Source organism: Prunus persica, chromosome G1, assembly GCF_000346465.2.
Source record: "Prunus persica cultivar Lovell chromosome G1, Prunus_persica_NCBIv2, whole genome shotgun sequence".
NCBI classification, from domain to species: domain Eukaryota; kingdom Viridiplantae; phylum Streptophyta; class Magnoliopsida; order Rosales; family Rosaceae; genus Prunus; species Prunus persica.
Window position 1 is genome coordinate 47,584,207 of NC_034009.1, and position 15,909 is coordinate 47,600,115.

Consider the following 15,909-nt stretch of genomic DNA (forward strand, 5'->3'; position numbering starts at 1 on the left):
TCTTAGAACTGAAAAATCCTTATTCGCAGAAGTTAAAGGTTAAAACGAAGTGGGGCCCAATGCACGCAACGGAATGTCTATAAAATTGACGGAACGGATAACATGAGACTAATTTTAAAAGTTTAAGGAGTATTTTGAGACGTTTACAAACACAAGTAGTAATCTGAGACAAATTTTAAAGCACATGAAGCATGTACATAAATAAGCCTTAAAAGAAACGACTTACCATTCTGCTGTGTCACCATTTTGCTTTCAAGCCCTTCACTACTTTGATTATAATGCATTAAATGGCAGCAGCACCTTATGATCCAAGGCATAAGGTACACGAGTTTAAATTACATTATGCAATCATAATCGCACATAAGGGGCAACTGTTGATTGTGCTGGTACAAAACAAAATTCTTCCAGAAGATATGTTCAGATGTTTCAAACTGTTTGGTCATCCAGAATTTGAGGTACAAGCCCAAGGACGAGTTTATAAGGATCATGCTACAATTACAATCCAAGTCAATGCAGAGGAAGGACCTGCATTATGGCTACAATAAGCAACCATCTAGCGTACACATTTGTAAGGAAAATTAGACCTCATATACATTCTGTAACCGGTAACAGATGATCCAATTCATTTATACCTACAATAACCAAAATAAGGCTCTCAACCCAATATATTTCTTTTCTGCATGTATTGGATCAAATTCATTTAGATCCCAGTCATTCTGTCCCTTGATATTTTCTTGATTATGAAGACGTGTTTCCTTTGTCATATTTGTGTCCAAAAAGCATTTGAAAAAGAGAGTTGCCATGATTGAACCCAATAACAAAGCTTTAGCCTTTGAGGAACATATTTCGGAACTCATCATTGGATTTTGGTTTATCTTCACCTTGTTCTTCAGTTTTTGGTTTATTTGCAGTCTGACCAAGTGCAAGGACATTCCTGGGAATTGCAAATGTGTTCCTACCCCTCAGTTGCACATTGTCGCTTCCGCGGTTATGACTAGACTGCAGTGCCTGATGTGCCCTAGGTCCATTGGAGGTCTCAGCAGATTCTCTAGACTCAGATCCCCTGGCTGCACCAGTTTAACTTCATAAGCGAAAAAGTATTCAACAAAACAAGCAAGCATTATGACCACATGCAGAAAGGAAGTTCAAATAGATTTCTCTCATAAGATGAAGAATTTTGAAAACGATGGAACAATGTAAGCACAACATATAGGACAGCTTGAAATATTCACATACAGAAAATTTAGGCAGCCACCTTTGGAAATGCAGAAAGTTTTATTATATTCGTTCTCAACAAAAGTGGATATTGTCTCTAAGTTTAAGGCTTGAAGACTATTATATCCAGTTAGGTTTCAGACTTCAATTTTTTCAAGATATCCTGTGTACTGGGTTTCAGCTTTCGCCCACTTTTGAAAAAATTATAATAATTATCCACAAAAGAAAAAAAATTGAAAGCCACTTGCAAACCAGCAAAGACAGATACTCTCCTTTGTGAACAAGGTTTTAGTGTAAATGAGCAAGCATTAGATATAATCAAACCCCTAAACAACGTATTGAATCCATTCCAAAGGTGCAAATTAGCTTAATTGATAACTCCACTTGTATCATACATGAGACCTTTTTTCAAGTATGCGTTTCATATTGGAGAATTGAGAATCCGTCCCTAAGAATTGAAGATTTTATGAATATTAACAATTCAGTTCAACTCAACTAGTTCGAGATTTGCTACATTCAAACCGAGCAAAATTTGATGAATAACTATTTTATTCCATTCATCAGGTACACAATATAAAATGTATGATAAAATTAAGTATGCATTAGAGAGTCTATTCCATATAAATACTCGAATTCAACCTCATGTAATTTTTATAAATGCATCAATTTGATTTAGATTCTGCATGTGTGCACACACACTTATGTAGAAAACAATCCATTTGGCGTACCATGTTCTTTTTTCCCATGCTTTGGATCTGATCGTGCAATGCTCAGCTTCTTCCCAAGAAGCATCTGCTTATTTTTTGCTACAGCTGCAACGAGGTGTGCATCATCTGAGAAATCCACGTACGCCAGTCCCTTCACAAGTTCAATGAAATATAAAATCAGAACCTTCTAGACACGGATAAAAAGAAAGCAAAGTACAATGAAGTCAAATTTTTTATGTTAAAAACATACTTTATTCTGTGCTTGCCACGATAAGCAAGGTAATTTTAATAAAAAAGTGAAAGGCGCAGAATCATAATCCTCATACACTTGATTCTGTCAATTTAATTAATTCTAAAATAAATGAGACCATATCAACAATGCACTTTTCACTACTGATTCATGCACCATGTCCAATAATCCCATATACTGATAGATAGATCAAATTAAGTTCATGTATGAAAGATACGTACGACAACCCCCGAGGTTTGTTCCCCAAAAAATCTGGCCGGATTCCTTTCACAAAGGTGTCACAGACATAATTACTAGAGAACACTCATGTGCATCATACAACAGGAATGCTTCCTTACTAAATTGAATAGGAAGCTTGAACCTTGCATACCAGATGAATACCTGGCATACAATCAAATGAAACAGAATATTACACCAGCCTTCTTTATAAGCTATTAACACTAGCCCCAGCCAACCGCCCCAAATCTCACATTTTTACCTTTTTTTGTAAATCTTGTAATCTGAGTCACAACTGTGCCCCTTAAATTAAAATTAAAAAGAATTCACTCCCCACCCTCTCTTCCTCAATCAAAGGGGAATGCCTCTGCTGCAGAGGCCACTTGCTGCTGCCATGGCACCACAGCTTTTTTAAGTTTCAAGGAAAACAAATTTTTTATGAAAGATAATATAATATCATTATTCTAGCCTTAAAAACTTCCTGCCATCAACTAACAACCATAACTCACGGGATATGTCCACTATGCAAAAGATAAAACAATTTCATTATGCAGTGAAGGATAATGAAGCTGTCTTTTAAAGGAAAAAATATAAGAGTACAGGGTGAGGAACGTCACTGCTCTTCCATGTAACTTTTCAATTTGACAATTTCAAGTTCTACAATCCGGGGCTAGTGGCATCAGGAAAAGGATGAGTCTTGTATGGCTTTACAGGTAAAGTTGTGGGGTTTTTAGGGTCAGAACAGGTTTTGGTTGAGAGTGATAGAACAGGTCTATACACTTTTCTACTAGTTGTAACATTGGAATTAGATCAAAGCCACTACCATAGCACAAAAAACATAATTAAATCTTTTTATTCCTAGAATCAAATTAGTCCATCATTACTAAAAAGAAGACAAAATTTCTTCAGATCCAGAACGTAGTTATATGCCAGGATTATTTCATTGTCATTCTCTATATATATAAAGTTATGACTCTAAAGTGTCTTCCCAAATAGCCCTGAATTATCAGAGATAGTTGTTGTCAACTTCAGCTTCAATATCAATCCTCTTATGCCTCCAAACCATTAAACCATTCAAGGCCCCAACCCATCTATGAACCTTTAGACCCCTCCTCACCACCAAATCATTAAATTCTTGACATTAGCCACTTCTAGCATCCCCCGTATGATAGTGAAAGATGCCTAAATTGTCCTAGGTCAACTATTCTTATCAACTAAACCAGCCTTTTAGAGATACTGAAAATTACAAAGGATTTGCACGCAACTATAAAGAAAAGATGGTCCCATGCCTTTTTGACGGCAGCACACTAACATTATACATGTTAGCCAAGTTACCACCCTAGTGTCAGCATAACTTTTATATCTGTGTATGTGTTTTAAGACTCTTGTTAATGCATGATAGCATGACATTTGTAGCAAAGTGCTAAATTATAGTACATCCAGTACAAAATACTCAACCCAAAGCACAACACACAGATAGGAAAAAAAATTAAATTGACAGGAGGGAGAGAGAGAGAGAGAGAGACCCTTGACTTTCCACTGAACTTGTCATGCAGTAATCTAATAGCAACCACTCCCCCAACATCACTGAAGAATTGACGCAGATGTTCATCATTTGCCTGCAAAATACCAACAGTTTTCTAAGATCACATATGTGCGTTAAAAAGAAGAGAATGATAAGGGATACTGGGGGCGTATACTTGCCTTAAGGTTAATATTTGATACAAATGCAGTGCACTGGTCAGCATATGCTTTTGTTTTCTCTGGAACACGCTCTTTCATCCGTTGCTCATTTTGTATGTCCGGTTTGTCACCCTTGGGTTTGATCTTTTCCACTGTTTGTTCACCTGGGTTCAGAACATCAGAATCCTTCCCATGTGCTTTCTTTGGCTTTTGAGATGCATCTTTCTGCCTCTTTGCTGGATGATGTTCATCAGGTATCTCTGAAACTTGCTTTCTCTTGTCACGAACATTCTTCTTGGAGGAATTCTCCCCCTCTTCTGTCAATTTGGACTCTTGCTGTGACCTAAATAATTGAAGCTCTTCCAGGCGAGGAGTGACCTAAAAAGAGGAGAAGAAGTCAACTATATCTATTCAATTAACAAGTCAATACACATGCATACTTGCTCAAATTGAACATCTATTCAATTAACAAGGCAATACATATGCATACTTACTCAAATTGAACCAAATAGGATACAGGATATAGAAGAACTAGTACTGGTATACTCAGTTTTGATAGAGGAAACATCCATTCCATCATTTTAATATGATGAATAGTTTGTTATTGATTGGGTGATAAATCTCCATTAAGATTACCTAAGTTGAGAACATCGCAAAAACCTTATGAAGCACAACCCTCAGCATGATTTTCATAGTACAGTTCTTTTGACAACCTTTCCAACTTTATTTTATCATTAACTGTTCTGTGACCCATAATAAAGGGAACATAAAGTAGAAAAATTACCTTCACATTCACATAGACTAAATGATTTAAATTTCCATACAACATTCAATTCGTACGCGCAAAAGAGAGAAAATGTACCTTCTGTACTGCACGGTCAAAATCATCCAACGAACCAAACTCCCTCTCAAAGCGTAACCATGAGTAGCAGATGTCCTGAATTATTCTGTTTTTTAGAGAGGGAAGGCATCATCTAATCCCACATGTATTATGTAGCAAGTGAACAAACTTCTATATAATTAAAAAACACAAATAGACAACATCTAATAGAACCTTAAAACAACATTATTTTCCACATCATAAATTAAACAAGCAATGTCTCAAGGTAGTTAGATTTTGTAATGAAACTACATGTCAACTATATGAGTTGGTATAAATGCTCACAGAATGTGAACAACTACTATCAAAAGACAAGGCTTTTTAGGAAAGCGGGTATGCAAGACTGATATAATTTACTAGACATTCCACCGAATCACTTAATAACATAATTCAAAAATAAGTTCCTAAATTTTCAATTATTGAGTGCTTTTGTTTCCTTTTCCAGAAACTTTATTTTATGTTGTTTTGTAATTTTTTGCGCTGAATTTCAGGTGCAGTAAGATCATTTTACTTGGATACGTTGTGTACTATAAAGTTATAAACACCAGATTTCTTGCATTGACTCAAACTAGAAGCGAATTTTTAAAACATAGGAACGAAATACATTATCTAGTGTTCAACATGGAAGAAATTGTATTCTCATCACATGTACCTATCAAGAGAAAACACTTCTCTAGTTTGAAAAAAATCATTGATTGTAGAACCTGGTTCTGAAAATTCTACAACATACTTTAGGTTGAAAGAACTGGCTTTCATTCATATTGAAGGCTCTGGGATGGTGTTCTGTTTGTTGGTCTAGGTTTTCTCTTTCGACTTTTGTGTTTTTTCTGTTGTCTTAGGTGTTTCATGGACTACTTATCCATGCATCTTGTAATTCCTTTTGTTTTCTTTTAATAAAACTTTGTGTTTATTATCATAAATAAATAAAAGTAATTGGCCGATGAACGCTGATGTAAATGTAAAGTTGAAGCCATATGATCCAAATACACCTGAGGGCTTTAAACCCCAAAAGGCTTACAGTCAAATTCTACACCACACCTTGTGGCTGGGAAAGGGGAGAATGTTGAAAATTTGATACACCATAGGTTGAACAAATTTGGAAACTGATACTCATCTAGTCTAATCTCATTGCCTGCTACAAAACAACCAAGATATTATATTTGATTTCTCTGCTAAATATTTGAATAGGATTATGGAAGAGGAACATAGTGTATCATACTCAAACTACAATGCACACAGATCAGAACCCAAAAACAAGCCCAAGAACAAAGAACTATTAAGCTGAGTAAACTAGGTTTGATTGGAAGATATAGATGAGGAAAGAAGACCTTACCTCTGAACCAGTTCCTGGAAATCTTTTACTGTAGCATCTCCTATATAGAGACCGGGCTTCACTCACATGGCCCAAATCAGCTTCCATAGTTATATAACCTTGCCAGGCTTCCAGCATTGAACCACTAACAGAACAAACAGAAAATTAAGCATCATACCAAAAAAAAAAAAACCAAAAACAAAAAAAAAACCAAAAAAAAAAAAAAAAACAACAGCACTAACAACAATCATGCCAAGGTAACAATCCAGATTTAGGAATGCCAGAATGGCCAGACCATATCTTAAGTAAACTTTCCCACACTCCACGAGCTGCCTGTAAGTCCTTATGCAGATTTAGCTCTAGACGGGCCCAATAAGCATGCAAACGTAACAAACCATCCGTGTTCTTCAGGTATTGTGAAAAGTATTCTGATGCATTCTGAAAGTATAAATTGTTAGAATTTCCATGAGTGTGAACAATACTTTCTTTCTCTAAAATGCAAAAAGCCTTCAAAGTCCTTAGCAGAATCCTAACAGCATATAGATTGTATTGTTCAGGACCACACCTTCAGGACTCCTAAATTACATAGCAATAAACGACCAGAAGATCACTTTGAATTTTTTAGGTCATCTACTTGAAATTGACATAATCAGAATTGTGGGCTCAAATAGGCTGAATATATGTAGGAATATTTGTAGCCAGAATAAAGGACAACTAGTGATTTTGTCATAGAGCCTAGATTCCACACAACAAAAAATAAGTTCAACAATTAGGTCATTACGTGAACAAGATTGACATAGTTAGATTTGTGGGCTCAGAAAAGCTGAATATGCATAGGAACATTTGTAGCCAAAATAAAAGACTACTAAAAAAAGAGTTCAATAACCAACAATTAGGCCATTACACAAACAAGATACTCTGATGTATGTATATATGTAGTTTTATATACACACATAAAAGGCCAAATTGTAACATATTTAATATAATAAAACTATTTTACCCTCTTTCTTTTCTTTTCTTTCTTTCTTATGCATCTATTTCTGAAACTCAGGAAGCCTAACGTTCCTATTCTAGTGTTAGAGAATGTTGGGAGTGGAAATGATTTCATCAGGATACCAACGGAATTTTACTTTTTGTAAGAATAAACATTAGGGTATAATTATCATTGTGATTTATTATGAAGTTAAAACTAGGGAATGGGAATAAGAAACCCACCTCTTCTTTTAGGAATGCAAAACCTCCATTTGTGGGTTTTCGATACCCGTCAAAACGGCAAACCCGATCAATTGCCAAACATGGGAAAGGGATCTCATATCCATTCCCAAAGTGATAGAACTGGGAATCACACACTACCTTGAATCTTCAAATGTATTATCACATAGGAGAAGAGTTACAAGACCATTCTCTCCTTTACAATCCATTAAAGTTCCCTTCAAATTTGCCACAGAGAAGCAAATTCACATGGATTCACAAGTTACCTCATCAATTAAAGAAAAATTCAAACAATTTTCCACTTGTAATTCCCTTCTATAGAAAAAGTATCACTAATAGAACTACACCTTGGTAGTTAGAAGGATAAGAAATTCCACATATACTTCATTTAAGTGAAAGATATTAAAGCTTCACCAAGGTCAAGTAGTGAATGCTTTTGTCATCCGGCATGACAGACAACAAATGTGACTCCGAATTTTTTTCCCTGGACACAATCAATGTGACTGCTCACCCTTTAATAATACGCGTTTGATACTGTTACATTCTTACTAAATGAACCGAAAGAAGAAGGAAAAAAAACTACAAAAAATAAAGCTGATGTAGTTCTAGCTCAAAACCATGAATTGTCGTAGAATATATTCTACATGTAGAATAGTATTTTCTGTAAGTTTATCTTAATTAATGTACGCATATATCAAGTTCAGATGTGACTTCCCTTGATTTCTTTTTTTTTTTCTTTTCCTTCATTCGATAGATTACATGCTCATAATGTTTTTTTTATAATAGAAACAAACTACGAATATTAATAGGACTTCAATCGATTCGAGCGTGGTCACACATATATTTGTACACATATATAACACCTAATTTTTATTTTTTTTTATATTCAAAGTAAAAGGTCACAACTGAAATCCCGCCCTGCACAATCCCATTTAATTCAAAAGACCAACACACACATACTACGTATTTGCAAATTGGTAATTGTGGAGTTTAATTCCTAACTACTTTTCCTTATAATCTTCACGCTGAATATTAGCAAAATGAAGTGTTTGTTTACGTAAGAAAAAGATAATAACACACCTGAAAGGTTTCCCTTATTAATGAATAATCCAAGACACTCTCTCCTTCAACAGGGCATGAGATTCTTCTTCTTAAGCCATCTATGCGGGTGAGGTACAAATCCAGGAACTAAAAAATCGTAGTTCAATAAACAAACATATTCAGAAAAACATTGAACATAAATTCCGAAGACAGACAGACAGACAAATCAAATATAGGAATTTATGTACCTCATCGAGGGTTAGAATGCATTGCAGGGACTTCTCAAACACCTGAAAAATGAGCAATAATTTATAATTTGGCAGACCACTTTTTCACAAGAAATCAGAATGGACTTTGGACACTATATAATTCTCAAAACATAATTTTTATTGGTTCTTCTTATGTTTTTTCACTTCTGGTTTGGTAAAGGCATCACACTGGAGTCATAGTGAAAGTTGAACTTAAGTACTCGTTGTAGAATATATTGGTTGAGATTAAGTCTGATGAGAAGCAAACTCTGTAATTACCATTGCATTCTCTTCAGAGTGACCTACTTGCTCTACAGTTTGATTCACTAGTTTTTTTGAACGTGTCAAGAGTCAAATGTTTTGGCATTTCTTCACAATCAGAGTCCAAGACTGTCATTCATCCCAAAAGACTGTCATTCATCCCTCACTGTAATCAGAGCTCAAAATCAACCCCGCCCTTCTTTACCGTAATACAACGTGATCACAAGAAATTAAATATGTATCGTGTAGATGGAAATTTTGGATAGAAAAGGAAATTAACATAATAGCAACATCAGGAATACCTTTCTAAAGCATTGAGGAAAATACCATCGGACAAACTTTGCCTTCATATTTTCTCATTGAATTAGAGCTTTTACATGAAAAGATGGATGGTAGAGAACACCAAAAAGGCCAAATGCAGGGGGCAAAAATAGTTAAGACAGACTTGATTAAGGACAACAAAGGTTCACACATCTAAAAGTTAATGTGGCCCAGTCAGTTTACCAATTTACAGAAGGAAAAAAAAAAGCAAGTTGGCATACTCTGAGTAACTGTTCAGAGCTAGTTCTTTCCTTTGCTTGGGCATTTTCTTTTAAAACAACTAGGCAGCTAAATACGTGATGCATGATTTGTAGAGGAGCCCACAGCTTCAAAGATGTATTCATGTCTGATGCAACTTAATAACCAATTTAAAAACAAGTTTGCAACAAGTAATTAATAACCAAATTAGAAACAATCAAACATAAGTCAATAAAAGAATGCTCTCGCCAAACAAGACTGAAATCTAAAACGTACAGCAGCAATCTCTTTCTCAGAAGCATGCCCACGCTCCAAGGAAAGCAAATATCGGACCCAAAGCTCTCCAACACAGGGGCAATTCTTCACAGCCCTGGAGTACACATTGGTTATAATACTTCCAACCTGAAAAGGTAACATAAAACATTAATTACTTAATCAGCAGAGAGTTGCCCTCAAAACAGAAAATATATAATAAGAAATGAACAAGGAAAAAAACCTTTAATGTTTTATCTAAATAGTGAGTATAATCAAGCCAGAGATAGCTGGATATAGGAAATTCAGTAATAGCGCGTTCATACAACATCTGAACCCGAGCTGGATCTCCAGAAGACTGTTCAAATTTCAAGTAGTTCTGCAGAACAGAATAAATTATTCTTTCCATAAACTGCAAACTTAACGCGTGAAGTAAATAAATATATTGGGGGAAATCACAATGACAATCCTATACAAAAGAAAGGAAAAAAAAGAGGCAGAAAATACTAACAGTAAGTTCAAACAAGACAAGGATGCAAGGATATCAGAAGCCAAAATGGCCAATAAAAAGGAATAATACAATGTCATTTCTAACATAAATACTTCTTTATTCCAAAATTCTAGGAAGTACTAATTCTAAATGATACATACCATGAAATGTTGAAGTTTTTCTGAGTCAGACATATCCTGCCGACAAATCTGTTCTTCAAGATGAACACGAGCATTATACATTTCCAACGCCTTTTTGTATGCTGAGGCAACATGGGATGAAATCCCATCCAGGTCACTTGAGCCAGCATTAAGAATGTTCCCTTGTTCCACCTCCCATGCCTTGTAATCCAAAAGTGTTGACCTCATATTAACATGGGGAACTGACAACTGACGGTGGAATATAGTACGGATGCGCTGAATCTGCTTGTCTCTTGCCTGTGATGTGAGAAGCATTTCTTATCTATAGATCTCCAAAAATTATTTAAGTATCTAAAAGCAGCAATACTTATCCAAAAGACAACCATAACAACATATGAATAATAAATAACTGGTAAGCGATCAAAGCAACAAAACTTGTTGGGGCATTCAAATCAACACATATATGACAGCGATGCATCATTTTTACGTTTGCAGGTAGAATTTGAACTTTCCTTCTAATTTTTTTTATAACTAAAAACAATCATTTATTTATTTCAAGCAGAAGGTTAAAGGTTAAATCTGAAGTGCAAAACACCAAATACCTAAACCGCATTGAATTATGAAAGCGCAGTTGTCAATAGTCTGCTCAAGGATAAAATTTTGTGTACCCTCGCTCTATTAGAACCACCCACCACAAAAAAATTATGTTCCCTCCCACTGTTTTGGCATTATCTGGCTCAGCTTCAACTTTTTTGCTTTCCTCTACTCAACTCAACAAGGTGAATCAGAACTATGAGTCCTTTTCTTTTTTTGTTTTAGGTTTTTTTATCTCTGTTTTGTTGTTGGGACTTGCTTTATCTTTAGTTTCTAAGAAATGTAAATTTTAACTGAAAAAAACAAGCTGTAAAAATGTTTAAGGAAACTACAATATAACTTAGTTATCATAAAACTCTGTTCAGAATTACAATTATATGCTTTATTCTTAAAGGGGTGAACAACATAAATAACTTCTCTGGTTTTTTTTTTTTCCTAAAAGAAACGTAATTTTATTAAAGTAGGGCAACTAATTACAAAGAGTGAATAAGGAATCCACAAGCCGGGAAGGAACAATTAACAAGAAAGTACAATTCAAAAAATGTAAAATAGAACATGCTCAATAAACGAATGAGCATAATCTTAAAATCAGCCGAAACCGATGCCCATAGAGTTGCCCAGAACCTCACTCTATCCCAAAGTTCATCTACCCCCACACCCTTATAATCCTCAAAGATTCTTTTATTGTGCTCCATCCAAATGTTCCAGAAAACTGCCAACAACAAACAACCCCATAATGGTTTGGCCTTCTTGCCCCTTCCCAAAGCCTCAAACTTAGTACTCATAAGCTCAAAGCATCCTTTTGGAATAACCCAGTTAGCTTTAAAGAAAACAATACAACACATCAAAGAACCGTAAAAACAGTGCTAAACGACACTCTTCCCATGCATTAAAAAAAAAGCTTCAGGGAATTCTTATTCTCCTCCAAAGTATTCTGAATTTTTCTTCAACATTCTTCAAGATTTCTACTATTTCTTTTCTTTCACTCCAAACAACCTATAGGCTTTTCGTTGTTCCCTAACAGGTATTAAAAGAAGATATCTGAATCATAACTAAAATTAGATACTGATCCACATATTTACATCTGTATGACTTAACTATTAAAATATCACAAACCTAATCGTAATATTAACATGTAAATTTGAAGCAAAGCAAAAAGATATTGGCAAAAAAGAAAAGATCACATAGAAATGTTGAACAATGAGACTAAAAAAAGTCAAATATGGAGTTCAGATCAGATTGTAGTCTCTCTCTCGTTTTTACTAGGAAACAAAAACTTCGGTGAAAAAAGAAAGATGTAATACATGAAAAGACAGCCAAGATGTCCAATTTACCACTACAAACCTGATTATCAGTCTCATCAGTAGCATCAAATATAGCTTGCTCAAATTTCCTGTAGGCTTCCCATAGTTTACTGCCTTCAGAAACATGCAAACCAGCTGCAGTAAGAGCGCGTTCAAATAGATCTCTTGCCTTTAAAATACCAGCAGGTGAACATTCTCTTACTGAGGGATCATTTTCTTGAACAAAATCTAAGTAGTCACGCCAAAGAGAGATGGACTGCAGTTGAAGGTAATATAGTTAACTGTCGATACTCCAAACAAGCAATTCTTTGATCATTAACAACAGAAAAAGATGAGCTAAAAGTAATGCAATAATCAAGCTTCAGTCTTGGAAAAAGTTGCAAAGCATTACACATTTGATTGTGACAAAAAGCACAGATAAGAGAAACCTTTTGCAGAGATATTGAGGCGAGTTATGTGGAAGCAAAACAGAAACATTGCTGGTATGGTATTATTCTGCTCTAATTGAAGGAAATGGATGGCATCCTATTTCATTTCATAGTTAATATTGTTTCTTTTGCTTCTCATTGTCATTTTTCACCCATAAACTGTCCAAAAGTAATATAAATATGACATGACATATTAAGATATAAGAATTTTAAAATTGCATATGTTCTGGAAGACAGGAGCATAACCAACCAGATACTCAAAGACTCCTCGCTCATAAAGCTTTTCAATAGCAGGAAAAGCATCAGACCTGCAAAGTGGAGAAAATAGAGTGATCTCAAATCAAACAATAATGTAAAAAGAAAAATAAACGACCCAAAACAGGCACTATTTTTTCTTTTATGTTTCCATTGTCGTTGTTTTTAAATGTGAAGAGCACTAAGGCTAACAGAAGTGCATTGATAACGAAAAGAGAGTACCCAGTGGACAGAGAAGCTTCGTCCTTAGCCCAATCCTGCCACATAGAAGGGGTTAACGGAAACAGCTCATTCATAGCTTCCCTTGCTTGCCTCAGTTTTTCAATGTCAGCTATCTGCCTCAGAATCTTTATGTACTAGAGCAGTAACAATAAGAATTCCAATTCAGGTTTTTTACTCGGCAACCAAACAGAGGGTAATCATATAACAATGCATAGCCAAAGAAGAAAAAAGAAAACAGATAATGGAAATTCACAAGTGTAAATACTTGGACATGAGCATCGTAGTTGCCAGGGTTAGTGGAGAGCTCGGCTTCTAGGGTTTGGAGCTGCAGGTTTTTCTGGGCTTGGTCTCCGTCCTCTGAGCCAGAATCAGAGTCGGAATCAGAGGAGCCAGGGTCTTGGTCAGGGAGGTCGGGCATGGGTTGGTCTCCATTGTTGTCATCTTCAGAAGTAAGAGTCTTTGATTGAGGGTTTAGGGTTTCTTCTTCCATGAACTCCGTTGGTATTCCTTTTTTTCTTTATTTCTTCCACTGAGACCAAATTGTAAGCTTTTTACTTGTATGCGCGAGATGGGGACCTATTGGTATTATTGGGAGGGATGCCTCTCTCTGGAGTTTCTGTGAAAATGGGCAAAACTTCACCCAGTTTTCAAACCGCCACAAGAACTTAAGGCGCATAAATTAAAATTATGCAGAAATGAAAAATGAAGAGCCTAGAAAAGGTTCAGAAGTTTTTTTTAAAAATTATTTTGGGTGCTAATTTTCTCCTTTTTATCCATTTATGCTCCCTTCTGAATTTCCCACACTCTGTTTTTTCATTTACACTCCTTTTTGTTTCTTAACAGTGCTGATTTAAAAGTATTAAAAAATTTTAAAAAAAATGTAAATAAACAAATAAGGGTAGAAAAATCAACTTTTTAAACTTTTATAAAAGGAATACTGAAAGGAGGGGAAAATTGAACCTAAGAACAGATGCAGAGGTAAATTACAGGTTTTGAAAAAAATTTATTTTAATACAAGTGATATATGAAGGGAAATTCAAATGGGGTAGAGAGCTGATTAAAAAATAATAAAATTAATTAAAATATATTTAAAAAATTAAAATAAAGTGTAAGTGAATAAAATAAGAATGCAAAAATCAACTCTTGGAATAGAATACCTGCTCTTAAATGCTTGGACTATAAAAGATTTAAACAAGGATTCAAATATATCCATACTTATTATTCTTATGCTGAAAATTTATTACAATGTAGTTTCGTTGTAGCTTGACTTTTAGAAAATTCGTTGAGTAATAATGTCTCATTTTATGGAGTCCACCTTTTTCTTAGGAGTAATAGAAATATTGATAATTTTTAAAAAATAATTGATAAATGAGAAATGATATAAAAAAGGAAATAAATTAATAAATGTTAAAAGATTTAAAAAAATAATGTTTTAACTTCTCATTGCATTACAAAACCCTAAATGAGACATTACTTCCATTTAAAATTTACCATGAAAATTGTGGTAAAATGAAGATAAAGAAAATATATAATTTTATTAGATCTCAGATCATGCATTACAAAAACTTAATTTGGTTCGGGCCCCATCCAAAGTCATCAACACAAAGATACTTTATTATACATATTGATATATAGGTAACTTGGAAATCATGCGACCTTGGCACTGGCAGCCTTGATATCCGCATCATCGGAGGAAGTAGTGTGGTGAGCAATGTCGATGAGCTTAGGCTGCCTTTTCTTCTCCGCAGCAAACTTTGGCACCGTAATTCTCAGCACCCCGTCCTCAAGATGAGCCTTGATCTGATCCACGTCAGCATTCCCAGGCAGCCTGAACTGCCTCCAGAACTTGCCATTTGTCCTCTCAGCTCTGTGCCACTTGTCGCCTTCCACTTGTTCCTCCGTCTTCCTTTCTCCGCTGATCCTGAGAACCCTGTTCTCCTCCACCTCTATCTTCACGTCCTCCTTCTTCATCCCCGGAATGTCCAATGTGATCACGTGCGCAGTGGCCGTCTCCTTCCAGTCGGCACGTGCCAAAGCGAGCGTGTCTTGGAGGGCGGCGGCGGAGACGTCTCTGGGGATGGTGAAGGGGGTTTGTTCGAGAATTCTGAAGGGGTCATCGGTCATGCCCCATAGACTTAGTGATGATGGTCTTGTTGGGTATGGAATTAAGGCATGGGTTTTGGTGGTGGCGGCCATGAGCATGAGGAGGAGGAGGCCTAAGAAGGCCACCATCTTCGTCACTATCCTCCTGGGCATGGTGATGGTGATGGTGATGGTGATGGTGATGGTGAGGAAGGAAATTAAATAAATAGGGGGAATGGAACCGAGACTAGGCTGCTTTGATGGGAAATGGGTGGTTTTGTTTGTAATTCTTTTTTATGGGGAATGAGGAAGGGCAAGGGTGGATTTATATAGGATGGGATTTGATGGGTTCAGTTCAGGGTTTATGTCTACCTGTCTGTCTGGATTCTTCTTTCTTGTGATTTTCATGGAGAAACAGAGAACAATCTAGGAGGGTCTAGAGAGAGAAAAACAGAGTTTTTGGGAATGTTCCAGAAAGAAAAAGAAACAACCCTCATATTACACGTGGCGTTTGGAACAGACAAAGAAAAGCAAGCAATCTTCTGTCTGTTGTTGAATTGGGTAACTTACTTGATTTTTCAATAAAGATTCTATCCAT

General features: G+C 35.6%; 2 protein-coding genes across 2 annotated transcripts; both read right to left on the bottom strand.

Annotated features, from left to right (window-relative positions):
- Positions 245-13,997, bottom strand: LOC18792516 (squamous cell carcinoma antigen recognized by T-cells 3). The gene is made up of 16 exons (XM_007222461.2): positions 13,495-13,997; positions 13,230-13,363; positions 13,003-13,060; positions 12,365-12,580; positions 10,448-10,723; positions 10,041-10,175; positions 9,821-9,946; positions 8,765-8,806; positions 8,556-8,663; positions 6,559-6,701; positions 6,285-6,408; positions 4,934-5,008; positions 4,093-4,449; positions 3,915-4,007; positions 1,944-2,073; positions 245-1,067 (listed from the first exon to the last, which is right to left on the bottom strand). The coding sequence occupies exons 1-16, from the start codon at positions 13,717-13,719 to the stop codon at positions 826-828; spliced, it is 2,484 nt and encodes an 827-aa protein (XP_007222523.2). The 5' UTR covers positions 13,720-13,997; the 3' UTR covers positions 245-825.
- LOC18791118 (16.9 kDa class I heat shock protein 1) lies at positions 14,740-15,641 on the bottom strand. The gene has a single exon (XM_007223407.2). The coding sequence runs from the start codon at positions 15,483-15,485 to the stop codon at positions 14,877-14,879; it is 609 nt and encodes a 202-aa protein (XP_007223469.1). The 5' UTR covers positions 15,486-15,641; the 3' UTR covers positions 14,740-14,876.

Coding starts and splice junctions, on each gene's coding strand:
- LOC18791118 (XM_007223407.2), bottom strand. CDS start 15,485: ATGCCCAGGAGGATAGTGACGAAGATGGTGGCCTTCTTAGGCCTCCTC.
- LOC18792516 (XM_007222461.2), bottom strand. CDS start 13,719: ATGGAAGAAGAAACCCTAAACCCTCAATCAAAGACTCTTACTTCTGAA. Junction 10,724..12,364: donor CTGATGAGACTGATAATCAG/GTTTGTAGTGGT, acceptor CTCACATCACAG/GCAAGAGACAAGCAGATTCA. Junction 9,947..10,040: donor ATTTAGATAAAACATTAAAG/GTTTTTTTCCTT, acceptor TTACCTTTTCAG/GTTGGAAGTATTATAACCAA.